General features: G+C 38.0%; 4 protein-coding genes across 4 annotated transcripts; 2 read left to right on the forward strand and 2 right to left on the reverse strand.

The window, feature by feature from the left end:
- Window positions 1-480: 480 nt before the first annotated feature.
- Window positions 481-5522, forward strand: LOC137941622 (protein CYPRO4-like). Its single transcript, XM_068787110.1, has 2 exons — window positions 481-2266; window positions 5052-5522. Exons 1-2 carry the CDS (start codon window positions 605-607, stop codon window positions 5331-5333), a joined length of 1944 nt encoding a protein of 647 aa, XP_068643211.1. The 5' UTR covers window positions 481-604; the 3' UTR covers window positions 5334-5522.
- Window positions 5523-5824: 302 nt separating this feature from the next.
- On the forward strand, window positions 5825-7691 carry LOC137941821 (photosystem I chlorophyll a/b-binding protein 5, chloroplastic). The gene is made up of 6 exons (XM_068787410.1): window positions 5825-6019; window positions 6344-6476; window positions 6659-6771; window positions 6959-7063; window positions 7150-7238; window positions 7324-7691. The coding sequence occupies exons 1-6, from the start codon at window positions 5832-5834 to the stop codon at window positions 7464-7466; spliced, it is 771 nt and encodes a 256-aa protein (XP_068643511.1). The 5' UTR covers window positions 5825-5831; the 3' UTR covers window positions 7467-7691.
- A 3317-nt stretch (window positions 7692-11008) lies between these two features.
- Window positions 11009-11518, reverse strand: LOC137940217 (ethylene-responsive transcription factor ERF109-like). The gene has a single exon (XM_068785161.1). The coding sequence runs from the start codon at window positions 11516-11518 to the stop codon at window positions 11009-11011; it is 510 nt and encodes a 169-aa protein (XP_068641262.1).
- A 1241-nt stretch (window positions 11519-12759) lies between these two features.
- Window positions 12760-17769, reverse strand: LOC137941245 (red chlorophyll catabolite reductase). Its single transcript, XM_068786569.1, has 3 exons — window positions 17730-17769; window positions 14349-14712; window positions 12760-13813 (listed from the first exon to the last, which is right to left on the reverse strand). Exons 2-3 carry the CDS (start codon window positions 14658-14660, stop codon window positions 13196-13198), a joined length of 930 nt encoding a protein of 309 aa, XP_068642670.1. The 5' UTR covers window positions 14661-14712; window positions 17730-17769; the 3' UTR covers window positions 12760-13195.
- Between the last annotated feature and the right edge of the window lie 75 nt (window positions 17770-17844).

The raw sequence follows: 17844 nt of genomic DNA on the forward strand, positions 1-17844 counted from the left end.
GACAATGAAGGACTAAAGGTTGTTGTACAAAACTTTATCCTTTTACTGTACTGGTTTTTTCCTGATAGGAGTATTTTTATGTTCTTGATCGATACCACTGACTGAATGTTCTTAATTAAGAACACCTTGTTCAAATGCATAACTTTGTTAACTGAAAAAAAAAATGCCCAAGACAGGAAGACGGCCTCGTTTAGTATCTCAGATCTTCAGGGGCTTGGTATGATATCAGCTGATATGTATCTGATTTCAAGGGTCTGGATATGAAATGCAAAAGGAGCATCGTGGATTGCTTCGTGGTGAAGAAAATCCTTTGTCACTCGGCATTTTTTTTCATGCTGACGGGATGCTCCCGGTGGTATAACGTTTCCGCGTCTAAAGCCACTTGAAAGCGTGGGTCGGGTCACAATGAGGCCCAGCCCATAAAAATCGATCTAGATTTAAAAGTGAGATCTGAGTTTTTGCGAGGGCAGTTGAAGGGTTCCGCTTCCTCTTTCTGAAAGTTTAGAACAGCCTGTCATCTCCGTCTGCTTTCAAAATTTAAAACCTCCATTTCTTCCCGTTGGAGCACAGCCTCTCTCTCTCTCTCTCTCTCTCTCTCTCAGCCATGGGCGGTTCTCAAAGTCGGGAAGGGCTTGAAATTTCTGACTCCGACGAGTACGAAGATGAAGAAGAAGAAAGTGAAGAATACGAGGAGGCAAAGTCATCGTCCGCAAGCAAGTCCCATTTCCAAACTCCCGATTCCGCTAGAAGCAGTGAAACCCTAGGTACCCTTGACGAGGTCGACGCGAGGCTCCGATCTCTAAAGCTCAAGTACTCCTCCAAGAGGCCCAGCCCTAATCTGAAAAACGCCATCAAACTCTATCTCCATGTCGGCGGAAACACTCCTAGGGCCAAATGGATCACCTCCGAGAAGCTAACCTCTTACACCTTCATCAGGGCGGAGCCGGATAACCCCGACGATGATGGGGAAGAAGAATCTGACGACGAGGGGACGAGCAAGGACTCCAACATTTGTTGGGTTTTCAAGATTGGGTCCAAGGTGCGGACCCCCGTTACTTCCACGTTGCAATTGAAGATGTTCCCAGAACAAAGACGAGTGGATTTCGTGGCCTTGGGTGTTTGGGCTATCAAATTCTTCGCAGATGAGGATTACCGGGCCTTCGTCACCAAGTTCCAGAATTGCTTGTTTGAGAATCTTTACGGCTTGGAAGCTACGGAAGAGAACAGGGTTAAGATTTATGGAAAGGATTTCATGGGGTGGGCGAAGCCTGAGGCTGCTGATGATTCGATTTGGGAGGACGCTGAAGACTCGTTTGCCAGAAGCCCTGCTTCTTTAACTCCTCTCACAGCGAGTCAAGATTTGAGGGAGGAGTTTGAAGAAGCTGCTAATGGAGGCATCCAGAGTCTGGCTCTAGGAGCCTTGGACAATAGCTTCTTGGTTAGTGACTTGGGAATTCAGGTTATGAAAAATTTCAGTCACGGAATTCATGGGAAAGGGGCCTTTGTGAACTATAATGGTGGTGGTGCCCATGGGAACACCTCAAGTTTTGAGCATTCGACTCCAAAGAAGGCTCTGTTAATGAAAGCTGAAACAAATATGCTTCTAATGAGCCCCATGACTGATGGAAAGCCTCATGCAAGAGGCCTTCACCAGCTCGACATAGAAACTGGAAGAATTGTCACTGATTGGAAATTTGAGAAGGACGGAGCTGACATAACAATGAGAGATATTACTAACGATAATAAGGGCTCACAATTGGATCCATCAGCGTCCACCTTTTTGGGTCTGGATGACAATAGGCTTTGCCAGTGGGATATGCGTGACCGGAAAGGAATTGTTCAGACAATTGTCTCTGGAGATACTCCAGTCTTGAATTGGAACCAAGGCCATCAGTTCTCTCGTGGTACCAATTTCCAGTGTTTTGCAACGACTGGTGATGGCTCCATAGTAGTGGGTTCTCTAGATGGGAAGATCAGGTTGTATTCTAGAACTTCAATGAGAATGGCGAAGACAGCTTTTCCAGGGCTCGGGTCACCTATTACTCATGTAGATGTTACTTACGATGGGAAATGGATATTGGGGACCACTAATACCTATTTAATACTTATTTGTACTGTTTTTATTGATAAAGATGGCAAGTCAAAGACTGGTTTCACTGGTCGTATGGGAAATAGAATTGCAGCTCCAAGGCTGCTTAAGCTGACTCCATTGGATTCACACCTAGCGGGAGTGAACAATCAGTTTCATGGAGGGCAGTTTTCATGGGTATGCAATAACCTTTACCAATTTACATTCTTGTATTTCAAGTTGGTTTTGATACCTCTTTTGTTAATTCTTTTATTATAAAACAATTGTACACTATTTTTTTTTAGCCTTTTCGGTCTATAGGTATTCTGTATATTCATATTTTGTGCTTTTAAGGAAAAGGATCTCATACTATGGGTCTGATAGATAGTGATAGTGATTAATGACTTTCTTTGTTCTCTTTTTTTATGCTTACACCCTTTTTTCCTTCATAATTTCGTGCTGTGTTTTCCATGTTATGTTAATAAAATGTAAAGTGTTTGAATGTGATGGTTTTATGGTCTTACGAAAAATTAGGAACATTTGGAACTGAGTGCCATGCTACAATTAACTGTGATCTATTTGTTGGATTTTTACCTGATGCTGTCCTCTTTAAAACATGATAAATATCTTCTTTTTTAGTAGACAGAAGTGTCTTTACTTTCTAATTGGAAAATACTAGGTTCACTGACTTTCTTTTTTTCAAATCATATTCAGGAATGTCTGTGCATATATCTTGTTTCTTCCTTTGCCTGTACTATCATAAAAGAAGTATGTAAACACTAGTTGCATAGAAATAATGGTGGTGGTACGATTGGATAGCTAAACCATGATAACTCATGTAATATCCTACGGGTGCTGGTGACTTGGTGTTCAACAGATCAAGTTGGACTAGGTAAAAAAAGAAAATGCTTTGAATTTGATTTTGATTTTGATTTTGACCTGTAAGTTTCGTGTTGGCAAGTAGGAATATTATAATGTGGAGTGCGGCTTGCTTTCCACAGAGAAAATAGAAGTTTTTGATGATCTTCCTTTTGTTGATATTCATGCATGTGTTGGATTTCAAATTTATCTGTCTTTTTGCAGGACCATTATTCTTGTGTCATCTTTATGTATTTGTATCTCTGGGTTTTGTATATTTGGACAATAGACACATCTTTCACAGGCTTATGGCTTTATTTTGTACTACTTTACTTGTATGAACTAATGCCTGTTATTAGCTGCTGGACGCTGGGGATAATTTCTTTTGTATCATTACTTGATGTAGAAATTTTAGATGGAGATAATGAAGCAATTGGTCACTGCGTTTTCAAATTTACAACCTCCATTTGCAAAAGAAAGGAAAATAGTGGAGGCTGTTATAAAACTTGAAGTTAGAGGTTCTTAATATGTCATTTTATGAATAGGTGCAGAAGGCCAAGCTATGTGTCAGCTGGAATGCTGCCATATGCCATATTCACATTTTACTTCTTTTGGTCTTGGTTCATTTTCTCTAAAAAGTTCTTGTTCTCGTGGTAAGCTGATAGTAAAGTGGAAAAGAACGTTCTGATTGAAGCATTTGTTTCGGAGCAGCACCTGGTGGAGTAATGGGATGTTTGGATGGGTTTCAGTTGAGAGTCTGGGAAAGGGAGTTCACATTTTACTTAATGAAGTTTGTTTCCTTTTTAAAACAAATTTTTTGAATATTGAAGCTGCTTGGAGTGGTTAATTAGAAAATGTTAGGGCTAATTTTGTTTCTAAATCTTTTAGGGCAGCATCTGGTGGAGTAATGGGATGTTTGGATGGGTTTCACTTGAGAGTCTGGGATAGGGAATTCACATTTTGCTGAATGAAGTGAATAGTATGTTTCCTTTTTAAAACAAACCTTTGAAATATTAAAGCTGCTCGAAGTAGTTAAGTAGAAAATGTTAGGGTTAGTGTAGTTTCTGAATATTTTAGGGCATAAAAATTGAGGATGAGATGAAGAGAGCATGCTGAAGCCAGCCATTCGATGATATGCAAGAAGTTGGGAAATCAAATCACATGAATTTTAAGTGTTAGGATATGGTTGCAAGGAGACTGACTGACATAGCATGAGCAAAAGAAATAGGGAAATCATAGTGGACTTCCATGTGTAAATGTGTGGGGAAATAGCTTATTGAAGTGATAAATGTTGGGAGTATCATTTGCAGGCACTCTACACATAAAAACAGGCCAAATGAAGATGTGGTTTCATAATTAAACATCATATATCTTTCCTCCTCTTGTTTGTTTCATTCGTCTCACCTAATTTAATTTTAAGATGTATGAATTTGTTTGTTATTCTACGTCTTGTAGGATAGGTATCAACTTCAGTCAACATGGTCCATTTTCCAACTTTAGTCAACTTTTGTCAAGTTCAGTCCAATTTGAAATTGCATGTTTTCCAATTAAAGAGCATATTTTAATTTGCATTTTTGGTTAGGGGCGACGGTCTGTGGAGTTACAATATATCAATTTTTTGTGTTCCACTTGCTCTATTATTGTGTAGATTAGCTAGTTAAGAAATTATCTACCTTAGGCTTTTGAATAGTGTTTTTCCTTGATTTAATGATGCAATGTTTTGGAAATTTAATATCTTATATCCCACCACGTTTACTATTATGATATTTTTATAGCGGGATTGTCTCATCTTGTCTCAGACTGTTAAGACTGTTATATTTCATTATCTTTTGGATAAAAAACTGGCCAGTTCACTGAGAATTTGTTTCAAAAACTGTTCTGGTAAAAAAGAATTTGTTATTATTTTTGGGTATTGCCTAAGAGCATTTGTATGATGATGCTGTTTGTGATCGCTGTTTTGTTTGCATTTATTTTTGTGGTAGAGAATATCTGATTGAAAGACATGCTGGATTTTTTTTTGGGGGGGTCATATCTGACATGAGTTTTAGAGACGGTCCACATTCTCTTCTTCAATCTAGCGAATGTTATCTTATTCTAGTATTCTTTTATGGTGTTTCCTTACCAGGTCACGGAGAACGGAAAGCAGGAGCGTCACCTAGTTGCCAGTGTGGGCAAATTCAGCATCATTTGGAACTTCCAGCAAGTGAAGAACAGCAATCACGGATGCTACCAGAACCGAGAAGGCTTAAAGAGCTGTTACTGTTACAAGATCGTTCCCAAGGATGAATCCATCGTTGATAGTCGATTCATGCACGACAAGTTTGCAGTCAGCGACTCCCCTGAGGCCCCGCTGGTGGTGGCCACACCCATGAAAGTTAGCTCTTTCAGTATATCAGGCAGGAGATGACAACCTGCCTTGCTTATGATTTTGTGAATTAGGGCATCTTATGGCCTCGGTAGACTCTTGTACGTTTTGGATGTAGCCCCTTTGTATTTTACATTGTTCAACTCTTTGTTACTGTGAATGGACCTGTTTTATGGTGATGAAAAATCTGTTCCATGGTTTGAAATGATTATGTGCTAGACCAGTTCTTATCTCTAGTAGAAAAATGTTGGATTCGTGATGAAAAATCTGTTCCATGGTTAGAAATTGCTCTTTTTACCGATGTGTCGGGAATCCGCTAAAAAGAGGATCGCCGTTCTGCAGAAATAGCCGAAAGATGAAAAACAGGGAGTGATTGGGTTAGAATTACCGTGAAAAAAACAGAAAAGAAAAATACTCCTGATTTGAAGAAATAAGATATAGGAATGGTCGAGACGAAATTTTCAAACATTATGGATAACATATAAAGGCAATGGGTGGTCTCTGAAGTTAGAATATTCAGGGGGGGAAATGGCAGTTTCCATGTTGGGAAGAGCTCTGCTCGTCCCTAACTCTGCTTCTACCTTCGATTCTTCTCGCCCGTGGAAGGGGATTGCTCCCTGCAATCCTGCAATTCTTGCTCCGCATAGATCGTCTGCTTCTTTTTTGACACGAGCCCAGCGTGCTACTTGGCTTCCTGGTCTGGACCCTCCTCCTCACCTCGATGGAACGTGGGTTTTCCTTCCCCGTCCTCTCTCGTCCTTCCATTATCCTCCTCCAGTTATAGCTTTCAGTGGAGTTTTTGAGCAGAACGTCAAAATGGGTGGCCGTTAAAGGAGGAGAATATAGCCATGACATTTTAGTTTTCTGAATCATCATTAATTTTCGCCTTTTCCTTCTTGCAAAAATTACCTCGTTCCAGTGACTCAACTCTGTCGGTTTTCCAGGAACGGGGAAGCCCATTCGCATTCTCAATATAGAATAAAATTGATTTGTTCAATTTTTTCGCAATCATGTGTAGTTCTTATTGAGGGAAATTTCCAACTCTGATGCAGTCTTGCTGGCGATTTTGGGTTCGACCCTCTTGGTCTAGGAGAGGATCCTGAAAGCTTAAGATGGTATGTACAGGCAGAGCTTGTACATGGCCGCTTTGCGATGGCCGGAGTGGCCGGAATTCTTTTAACTGACGTGAGTATTTCCTGTTACTCCCAATTCCCACTGTTATCGTTATAAACAGTTCCAAATTCATGTGGTTAAAGTTTTAAACTAATGATTTCCAGCAAGTTCTGTCGCTCGCCTTCGTTTCCAATTTTCAAAGATTCCAAGCAGAGTCTCTTATGGAATTGATCTCTTTGTCGTTGTGTATATAGTTACTTCGAGTAACAGGAATCAGCAAAATTCCAATTTGGTATGAAGCAGGAGCTGTGAAGTATGAATTTGCCAGCACAGAAACCCTTTTCATCATCCAACTACTCTTGATGGGGTGAGGCCAGTCAAACTTAGAAAGGGCTTCTTAGACTTGAGAACTTACTCTCTTTTCTGAACATTTTTCTGACTGATGCTACTGTCTCATCATGATTGTGCCATAAAAAGGGCAACTAAGAGCAGTATTAATTTGTTTTTACTCTTGTTCTGCTTCTTTCTACCAATATTTTTCTATAGTTGAGCAGATTTGTGGAGACTAAAAGGTATATGGATTTCAAAAGTCCTGGATCTCAAGCCAAAGAAGGAACCTTCTTTGGACTGGAAGCTGCACTAGAAGGCTTAGAACCTGGGTAAGTCTCAAAGCTCAGGGTAAGAGACCTCTGTTTCCTCCATTTGTCAAATTAGAAGAAAGAAAGTGACTAATCTCATCCAACAGGTATCCAGGAGGTCCTCTGCTGAACCCACTTGGTCTGGCTAAAGATATAAAAGCTGCCCATGATTTGAAACTCAAAGAAATAAAGAACGGTATGAATTAGAATACTGTTTATACTGCAATTTACAGTTGTGAGAAGATGAAAGTTTGCCATATGAATCTGAGATCTGGTTGTAGGGAGGCTGGCCATGGTAGCTATGATGGGTTTCATTGTGCAAGCTCAAGTCACCCATGCCGGTCCTATCGACAACCTCATCGAGCACCTCTCTAATCCATGGCACAGAACCATAATTCAGACATTATCTGGTTCGGGTTCTTAATGCAGAACCGAGGTGCACAGTTCATTGTTTTTCAGGTTGTTTTGAAGTGAATTAGCCTCAAAGTTGTTGGTTTCTAATGAATTGCAACCTAAGTTATGTGCAGAGGGGAAGATTCATCCAGAGATTGAAAGATACCTTTTTTGTTTTCGTGAACCGAAACACACTTTCACAATTTTTTAGTAAGTAGCAGTTATATTGCTGATCGACTTTTGCATGTTGGGCTTTCCATCACCGTCAACTTTATCATTTGGCGCCGTCACCTTATAATTAGTATTTCCCATGTGACGCATCTGAAAAATTAGCACTGATTAGTAGCTTCATTATCACGTGGACTACTCCCTCGTAGGGGGATGGTATCGATCCGAGCCGAGCCCTAACCTGCCTATGTTTGAGCCGAGCTTGATTTAAATATTTCGAGCTGAGCTTCGAGCCGAGCTCGAGCTTCAACATACATTTAAAACTTTTTAAAAAATATATATTGAATAAAATATATAGAAAATTATGCATACATTTTACATAAAATTGGGCATAACCTATATATATATATATATATATGTATATATATATATATATATAATACATGTATAAGATTGGGCATAACCTCTACTTAAAATTGAGCATAATCTATATATATATATAATACTTGTATAAAATTCGGCATGACCTCTACTTAAAATTGGGCATAATCAATATACATAATACTTACATAAACACTCCATAAAATTGTCTATACATTCCATAAACACTCCATGAAATTGTTTTTACACTCCATGCACTGCATAACATTATAAATAAATTCCATACAATAATCAAACACAACAAAATTAAATGAAATATCACTATCAATTTACAATCACCCAAATAAAAATTATAAATCCTTTAAATAAAATCCTATTACTATTAGAGACTTACTAGAAAATTACAAGAAATATTTTAAATTTTTTTTAGGAAAGTTAAATGGACCTCTTATTGACTTTTCTAAGGAAATAAATAAAAATTAATAATTAATTTAATATATTATTATACTTATCGATAAATTTTTAATCACATAAAATGTCAAACACAAAATTGTTATAAAAATTACCTCATGCTCAAAGTATTATATCATTAACTGTCAAATACTTATTCAAAATTTTTCTATATGGTTTTCTAACCCATCTTGGCAAGAAAATCTTACTTAGAAAATTACATGATTTTTTAAAAAGAATTTATAATTAAAAAAATATTTTGAAAAAACATGAGGCACTAATGGTCCCTATATTTCTACTAAAAATGTTTTTTAACATTTATTGAAAAAACCACTAATAGTCTCTAGAAACGTATTTCTACTAAAATATTTTTTCAATTTCTTTAAGAGCCATGAGGAAGGGACAAAGAGTTTTCTTTTTCCTTGTTTATGATCTCACCCGTAGGGGTGGCTTTGAATAAATTATATATAAAATTATGCATACATTTTAAAAAAATATAATGATAGGGGAGGTTTAGGATTGAATTTCAATAATGGATTAAAATGCACCAATATTAATCTTTTTTACTTCAATTGTTGTCTAACTTCTTTTGTAATTTTTGAATCCCCCTAGATGAAAATTTATATTCTAGGAAAAACTAAAAATATTTTTCCTATGATATATATTCCCAAAAAGACCTTTAAATAAAATCTTATTACTATTAGTGACTTATTAGAAAATTACAAGAAATATTTTAAAATTTTCTTAGGAAAGTTAAATGGACCTTTTATTGTCTCTTCTAGGGAAATAAATAAAAATTAATAATCAATCTAATATATTATTATACTTATCGATAAATTTTTAATTAAATAAAATATCAAACACAAAATTATAATGAAAATTGCTTCATGCTAAAAGTATTACAGCATTAGCTGTTAAATACTTATTCAAAAATTTTCTATACAGTTTTCTACCCTATCTTGGTACGAAAATCTTACTTAGAAAATTATATGATTTTTAATAAAAAATTTCAATTAGAAAAATGTTTAAAAAAATATGAGACACTAATATTTTATAGAAAATTATTTTTATAAAATTTATTAATAATTTTTTCGAGAGAAAAATGTTTTTTTTTTTTTTACTTTATGATCTCGCACTTGCGAGATCATCTTCGTGCGGGGGAGGGGGGAGATTATTTCTCCCCTGAAGTTAGGTTCTGGTTTTCCACCGAGACAACGCGGAGGGAAGGGGGTTACGGTGCTAGAGAGGACTTGTCATTGGGGATGACGGCTGCGACAGAGGTGACGGCAACAGAAACAGAGGCGGTGGCGAGGAGAGGAAGAAATCGAACGGACGGCCACTGAGGTGGCCCGCGAGCAGCTGCGATGGCGGTAGAGACGGCAGGCGAACAGCCGACGGGAGGAGCTCGGCGGTGACGTGGGGAGGAAAAAATTCCCCCCCCCATAACAAATCGAACCGAGCCGGTATCGAGCCGAACTTGAGCCGCTCGTGAGCCGGCTCGATTCGAAGCCACCCCTACTCCCTCCCATCCTGTTTTCGCTTTTTCCCTTGAGAAAATCGTTCCAGTTTCTAGAGGCCACGGTAACCACGGTTTGTCTGCGGCTAAGAAAAGCCTCACAGCTGCAGCTTTCTCGTTAATTTATCTTCTCCGTCTACTTCCCCTACGTACCAATGATAAGCATCGTTAATTAATCAAACTGAGTAAACCTTTGTGTCTATTAACTAATCACCGCATATCTTATGTTTGTTAATGGGGTAGTTAGAGAATACCTAAAACTAAGGGTGGCATTGCGTCGAGCCTAGCTCAAACCTTCATATGTTCCAGCTTTGTTTGATTTGAATACTTCGAATTAGTGGGCTCAAGCTTAAAATTGGAATCAAGCTCGAGTCTAAAAATTTTAATCAAGTTTGAGCTTGAGCTCGATCCAGGTTCGATGTCCAACCTATAATTAAAATTTTAAAATAAATAAATAAATAAAATATTGTGATGAACTCGGTTAAATTATTGGGATCAAGTTTTAAGCTCTGAGTTTGAGTTTAAAATATTTAAATTATAACTAAAAAATACGGGCTCGACTCGAGTCAGTGCCACCCCTTTACCCACCCGACCAATCGTTATCATGGTTCTAACTTTTACCGTCAACCAGGAAAAGACGCTCAGGAGCGGAGAAATAAAAGAAGTTTTTAAGACTCATAGAGGTGGCTTACATGAGCCGCGGTCTTAGTTGGAATTTGAGATTACCTATGTTAATCACCTGTTAAATGCAGATCACAAGCTCCAAATCTTTCTGTGTTTTTCCTAATTTCTTGTCTCCCACGTGAAGAACAGAACATTTTTTTATTGCTTTTTCTGTTTCTTTTCCTTCCAGAATCTTTCCAATAGAATCTCTCTACATCAGATATCGCTTTTTGTACGTGGAATGCCTCCTTATTTGACACGTGTCTTCGTCTTCTCCCCGTTTAGGCGCGGTCTGACTGTTTCCTCTGCCGAGTGGACTGTATCTATTTAATTGAGTCAATGTTTCTCCATTTCGGAAACTTAATCGAGGTTCATTACATGAATCACTTCAATTATTAGTACTTTGGATGAACTGGGAGGTTGCCGAAACCCGTGGTCACAGTAACGGAGGCTGTCGGGACGATGAGCGGTTGAGATTGCTGGACATTCATCGTCTTCATGAACTGATCATCTTCTCCTCGTAGAACGTCGACCCAGAAATCATGCCCACTTTCTTCTTCGTTCTGTGAATGTGGAACGGGCAAAATATTTGCGGCCGGTTGTGGTTCTGGTTCGGCGTCTTCTGGGTCGGGAAACGGAAAATTGAGCTTCGCTCGAGCGCCGCGAAACTCTATAGCCGCATTGTCGTAAGCTCTCGCTGCCTCCTCTGCCGTCGCAAACGTTCCAAGCCACTTGCGGGTGGCAGTCCTCGGGTCCCGTATCTCCGCAGCCCACTTCCCCCACGGTCGTTGCCGAACTCCACGGAACTTCTTTTTCTTCCTCCTGTGATCCTCGTCGTCGGGAAAGAACTGGCAGCCCAAGCAGCCCTCTACGCCTCTGCCGCACGACCGGCATCTTTCCGTCATGGCGTCGTCCGACGGACCGCTGTGACTGGTGGTGAACACGAGCTCTGCCACGGTCGTTCTCGCTCGAGACGCAAATGAGACCCCATAAAAGCGAGAGCGGAGACGCTTATATAGTTGAGAGGCTGAGGAAAAAGACAAAAGGATATGGGCCCAGGCAGTGACATTGACGTGTGGCCGGTTGGGTAGGCGATGCGTGTACTTACAAGTCATGGGTGCCCGAGCAGAGTAAATGTTGCCGGACCCAGCAGACAGGATGCTGAGCTGTCGACTGGCTGTCTGTGACACGTTTCGGGTTTCGGGTTCACACTCGGATTCGAAGAAACTGAACAGATCAACGGAACCGCGCCGCAAAAAGCTAGATCCGTATTCACCAGATATATTTGGTTACAAAAGTCAAAGCTGTACGGGATGGGATCAACTTGGTCGCATGAGCGGTCAAAAGTCAACAACAAGATCCAAATCGACATGAATTTAATTTTAAATATATAAAACCCAATAAATTCTTTTATTTATTTATTTTTATTTTTTTAACTAAATTCTTATTTCAACTTAAACCGACCAAAAATGGTGTAACATATTGTACCCCAATTCTTTTGTTCCGATTTGAATTTTTTAAGTGTCCAATTCAAATTCTAAGTTTGAGTGAAAAAAAAAATCTAATTCTTAAATTAATATAAAAAAACCAGAATTTTTAAAGAAAATTGACGGATAATAGCCCTCCGTGCGTTCAAACAAATCTAAGTTTACGCCGTCCAAATCTGGGTGGGCGCAAAACAAATTAATATGCGTTTCTAGATAACATATAAATGCATTTATACAACCTTTGACTCATAGCTTTGCACTTCATCACAATATTTTTTTTTTTTGTTTTTTATAATTTTTTTTTTTGTACTCTTGAATATATGTTAGAGTTTGAACCAAACTCGAGCTTGAACTCTAATTCGGTTAAATTTTTGGGCTCGACCTCTATTCCAATTTTAAGCTCGAGACTGAACTCAACTTCAAACATATGCAGATTCGAGCTTGGTTCGGTTTGGCTCCACTTGATACCACTCTTATCGGTTACCTTTGATTTTGCCCATGACAAAATTTGGATAATGCGCTCTGGGTTGGAAGTAGACCAGCCTGTTAGCCTTATTTAGATTACAATTTGGAACAGGAAGTTTGGATTTACAATAAACAACAACTAAAACGAATTGCAGGTAAAAACACTGAACCAGGTGTGTCAAAAGTCCCTATCCTTACCATTCTTCGGAAATTGTGCTTGAAGGTTCAGAAATGCTTTTGAAGTAATTATCAAATTTGAAAAGTATGGTTCTGAAGTAATCTGCAGCTAGTTGAACAAAATGTTTGGAAATAAAAAAATTCCAAATGCAGTTGGGTCAAGAGTTTTTGAGGGTTTTCTCTACTTCAACTGGTTTTTTCCTTCTTCGTGGCTATGCAGGATTCTGATACGGGTTGAACCGTACTGAATTGTTTGTTCCAAAAATAGCTTCAGGAATCAGTAAACGTCTTTGACCTGTTTTGATCCCTCGAAATGACCCAGGTTGTTTTTTTTTCTCCTCATATTGTGCATGGTAATATTAAAAGCACTTAGATGTGCTTACCAGTGATGTTACAAATGTGTCAACCGGGAGAATGACCAAAATTCCTCATCTTTATTGTATAATTGTGCATTCAAACACCAAATACCTTCTGTATAGCTGCAACTACTCTTCCTGCAATCTCTTCCCCGAACAACCTGGGCAAATTTGCGGCCAAATCGATCTCCACTGCTTTCCTTTTGACCAAATTATCTCTTTTGATGAGAACCCTCCTTTCGTCCTCTCCCACCTCTCTCTCTTCTCCACAGGCGCACCCGTCCAACCATATCTGCACTATTTGCTTAGCAACTCCGTTCAGGTGGCCTTCCACCAGCTCCTCCAGCCTCCTTGCCCCCTCCTCGGATCCACAGTTGATGCTAATGGATAAGGCTGTCGGAGATAATACGCTCCGAATGTAAAGCGACGATGAGAGGAATGGTTTTACCTCTGACAGTTTTGACAAGCTCTGTCGTTGTTTCTCCAGTTGGGTGCTCTCGTAAAATGTTTGGAGGTATTCGGGATGAAGAACGAGGTCTTTACGAGGGAGAAGGTCGATGATGAGGATGAGCGAAGTTGGGCTGCTTTGGATGAACTCGAGGAGCAGATGGGGGGCATCTGTCGCTGTACTAAGAAAAGCGAAGAGCGTGGTGATGTCGAGGGATGACCCGGTTGGAAGATCGCAGTGAATCCAAGAACCCAATATGAAATCTACCTGTTGACAGGGGAATTAGATCCAAATATGCTTCAGATTCGAAAAAGACATGGATCTTCAAGAGATGGGAGGATCAAATAATGTTTGTCCACAGTTTCTGAGCCCGAAATTTCGCGAGCCAGCGTGGCTATCCGCGCGGGATACGCTGGCTCGTCTTCAAGGTCCAACAGAGGTATTTAAACTTTTCAGACGCCGGAAAATCGGCGATAGACGCTGTTTCCCTGTTTACATTTTCCGCCAGAACATGGGAAAAATGTTTTAAAAATCATTCTATCTAATTGAAATGATAGATTAAAATAAAATTAGTATAAATGGAGAAATCTAAAGCTTTTATTAAGAAGTACAAAAAATTATAAAAAAAATACTTAATGCTCTATACCATGTAAAAAGATGCGGAAATCAGAGTGGAAAAGAAAAACCAGAAAGAACAAGGAAGTTTAACAATGGGAAATTTGACTATGTAAAAACTATGTTACAGGATCCGTTGCACCAAATTAGTATAGGAGTTCAGACGGAACAGAAGGAAAGCGGTTACCTTGGAGCCTTCTTTACCCTCCAGGATATCGAGGGTACCTTTGGAGCTTCCAGTAGCACTTTCGAAATATTGGACGTCAGGAGGGAGGGAGGAGGGAAGAAGGTCAGGGGCGAGGCGGGTCTCGATGGAGGAGAAAAGGGAAAACATGAGATTGCGGTGGGAGGCGGAGAGATACGGAAATTCGAGGAAGGGTCGCGGAGGCGAGGAAGACATGGACGAAACTACGGGCGGTCGGAGACGCTTTGATTTGATCGAAGGCGGCGGCGGTGAAGAGAAGAGCGTGAGATTGTGATGGAAACGTGCAACGATCATAGCTGCAGGGAGAGATTTTTCTGTATCTTACATGACCGATGCTCATATGTGGCTGCAAATTGTCCGCGAACTGAATTATATTTGGTAGTACCAACATCAACCGGTGGCATCCAATCAAACCGAATCAAACCAAACCGAACCGGTCTATGTTTGAAATTGTTGGAATTGGGTTTGCAATCTATGAATTGTACTAAGTAGCATTATCTACACAAACTTCTTCTTAGGTTAAAAGCATCAAACAAAAATTTAATAAATAAAACCAAAATATTCACAAGAAAAATATCATAATGAATAATTATCTAATATTAGTTTATTTTTTATTTTTTTAATACCATGAAAAACCTATATCTGATCAACGCCACAAATCAAAGCTTGAATTGTATTTGGTGCCAAGAAAGAACAATATAGGTATATTACTCTACCACCAACACTAAAGGTGGACTCTGAGACTACTTCAAATATGAAAATTACAAAAATCTACTGTCATCATAGATAATACTCGAAATTTTAAGTTATTCACTTTCCACCATTCTAAAAACATCAAAATCATATTGTAAAGTTTCCTTATAAATATATATTGCTTCATCTAATTTTGATTTTGGTGAATTCATTACTTCCACTTGTTTCACATAAATCATTAACTTTAACCAACTTGAACTTGATGAAAAACGTGTCCTACAACTTGTGGAAACACCTCAAAATACATATGTGGAAAATACATTTTAATCAATCTTATTTTGACCATTGAATCCAAAACTGAAACAATAACCATTAACAAATTGCATTCAATCTAATACTTCTCAAATTTCATTTTTATTTTACTAACTATTATCCTAATGAAAACATTTTCATTCATAGAATTAAGATTCAGATTTTTTTTACCCTATATATCTCACTAAGGTACAAATTACAAGTAGGATAGTCACTCCCATAAATGATATTAGTAATTGCATTAAACATTTCTAGAATTTCACACACCATTTCAACATTTTCCAATTCATCAAACTTGACAAACAATCATTAGTTGACTCTTTATCTCGAAATCTAGGAAATACATCTTTGAATTTTAATGCACAAGACAACATGTTATAAGTAGAGTTTCAACGAGTTGGACAATTAATGACCAACCTTTTTTGCACCTAGTTATAACGGCTGCACAATTTCAAGAACAAAAATGTGAATTCTTGTTTTAGACATTAAAGGATTTGATACTCTTATGCATATTCTCAATGATAACTTTAATTTCACCAAAATCATCTTGAACTAATAACTTTAGAATATGAACACACATGAAACAACTTTCCACCACTAAACAATTTCCATTTTTTTTTTTTTTGACAAATTATCTTTCAAAACTCTCAAACAAACATCATTATACACAACATCATCAACTGAGATACTAAATATTTTATTTTTAATTTTTAAATCCTTCGAACACTTGTAAATAGTATATGCTATGTTAACACTTTAGAATCACAATTCATAGTGAGAAAATAACGAAGAAGCAATAAAGATTATAGTAAAACAAATTAAATCAAGAGGAGCATCTCTCCATCTAAAATCACCTAATGTATTTTCTTTGTCCGAGAAAGATACCCTATCCTCTCACAAAGAGGTGGAGGGTGAGAGAGGGCCGTTACCCTTCTCCTCCCCTTGTGGTTGTAACATGGTAGAGGTTCCTTCTAGGAAGGAGGGTTGTTATATTGCACCGCAAAAGACTGAACTCGATTTTGTCACTGTCCAGCTAGGGTTTTATAAGACTGAGCCTTATAGACACTAAGGTGACAATGTTTGGCTTAAATATTTGGCTTTCAAGTTTGTGACATCTTTCACATGAATCTCCAAATTTCCCTGCTACAAGGATGGAGATTTGACCTGTATTAGGCCACCATGTACAAATTTTAGTGCAACATGTTAAACGATAGGAGCTACTAAATAGTAGTGATATTATTTTTTATGAAGTTCCTATATATTTAGGATTTTCCAGAAACACCTCCATCATGTTCAAGGCAGCTAAATTGGTGAGTTGATGATCGACAAAAAGAAAAAGAACAGGTGACAAACTTCAAATTTTCAAAATTTATGGAGAGCCGGAAGGGCAACAACAACAGATATCTGTAGTGTAATGACAAAGAGGTTCAAACAACAAAAAAATTGTCATAAAACCTTTTAATGTGCTAGGGATGCGAGGATGATGGTATAAACCAGGTTAAAAAATTAAATCTTATGTAACCTTAGTTCTATACACACTCAATACACAAAAAACAGTATAAAACTCCCACTTATTTAGTAAAAAAAATCATCAAGAAAGTTCACTTGCCCAGGTATTAATTCAAAAAAGAGTTAATATGAAATTTTCTATAAATCTTTATCTTTTACTACGTTACATTTTTATGAATAGTTTGTTCACCAACCTACATACATGACAGTTTCGTGAGAGTTCCAAGTATCCACACATTCAACCTAGATTAGCAGAATCTGAAGCTTGCTGAGTAGTGAAAGTATGTTAAGATCCAAGAATGATCAAGTTTCTTAAGCCCCAGTAAATGCAAATATAATCTTCCAGTTTAACCTTCCTTTCAGTTGGGACTGGAGTTTATTTTGCAATGCAAATGAGGTAATAGCCTAAATGTGGCCACCCAAACTCTATGTGGACCTAAATTACTCAGTAAACAACAAAGGAAAACTTCAATGCTATTTTTGTTTTTTTTTCAACCTTGATAAAAAAACTGAAATGGATGTAAACCCTATGTACCAATTTATTGTAGTTGGATGTTGTCAAGTAAGCGTACAAATTCCTACTGATCCATCTATTTTGACACTTGAAATCTATTTATTCGACAATTGGAGGAGATAGAAAATAAAATAAAAGAGTAAGGCAAAGGGATAAGCAGGTAAAATTAAAAAAATTGAATGAGAGAGGAAATCACAGATGGCTCTAGTTCCATAGAGAAGTTTGTATAAAACAACACAGACTTGAGTTCTTTACCATTTCATGCATAATGTGAGTTAAACAAGAACCAACAAAAGAAAAAGAAAGAAGAAATAAAAACAAAACAAAAATTTTACCACGTTTATTTGCTTGTTTCCGACTCCACTATCCTTAACCATTTAAATTGCAGCGACTATTGTGTCACCTAGAACATTATTAAAGATACATCAAATAAAAATCTCAAATCAAATT

This window comes from Aristolochia californica, unplaced genomic scaffold (genome assembly GCF_029961685.1).
Source record: "Aristolochia californica isolate CCGP_79_NKW_82.1479 unplaced genomic scaffold, dmAriCali1.0.hap1 SCAF_9, whole genome shotgun sequence".
In the NCBI taxonomy this organism is placed as follows: Eukaryota; Viridiplantae; Streptophyta; class Magnoliopsida; order Piperales; family Aristolochiaceae; genus Aristolochia; species Aristolochia californica.

Bases quoted from the DNA above. Each gene is read 5' to 3' on its own strand.
- LOC137941622 (XM_068787110.1), top strand. From the start codon at position 605: ATGGGCGGTTCTCAAAGTCGGGAAGGGCTTGAAATTTCTGACTCCGAC. The intron at 2,267-5,051 runs GTATGCAATAAC...TTTCCTTACCAG, and splicing joins ATGGAGGGCAGTTTTCATGG to GTCACGGAGAACGGAAAGCA.
- LOC137941821 (XM_068787410.1), top strand. From the start codon at position 5,832: ATGTTGGGAAGAGCTCTGCTCGTCCCTAACTCTGCTTCTACCTTCGAT. The intron at 6,477-6,658 runs GTGAGTATTTCC...TTGTGTATATAG, and splicing joins CCGGAATTCTTTTAACTGAC to TTACTTCGAGTAACAGGAAT. The intron at 7,239-7,323 runs GTATGAATTAGA...ATCTGGTTGTAG, and splicing joins ACTCAAAGAAATAAAGAACG to GGAGGCTGGCCATGGTAGCT.
- LOC137940217 (XM_068785161.1), bottom strand. From the start codon at position 11,518: ATGACGGAAAGATGCCGGTCGTGCGGCAGAGGCGTAGAGGGCTGCTTG.
- LOC137941245 (XM_068786569.1), bottom strand. From the start codon at position 14,660: ATGATCGTTGCACGTTTCCATCACAATCTCACGCTCTTCTCTTCACCG. The intron at 13,814-14,348 runs GTAACCGCTTTC...CCCTGTCAACAG, and splicing joins AGGGTAAAGAAGGCTCCAAG to GTAGATTTCATATTGGGTTC.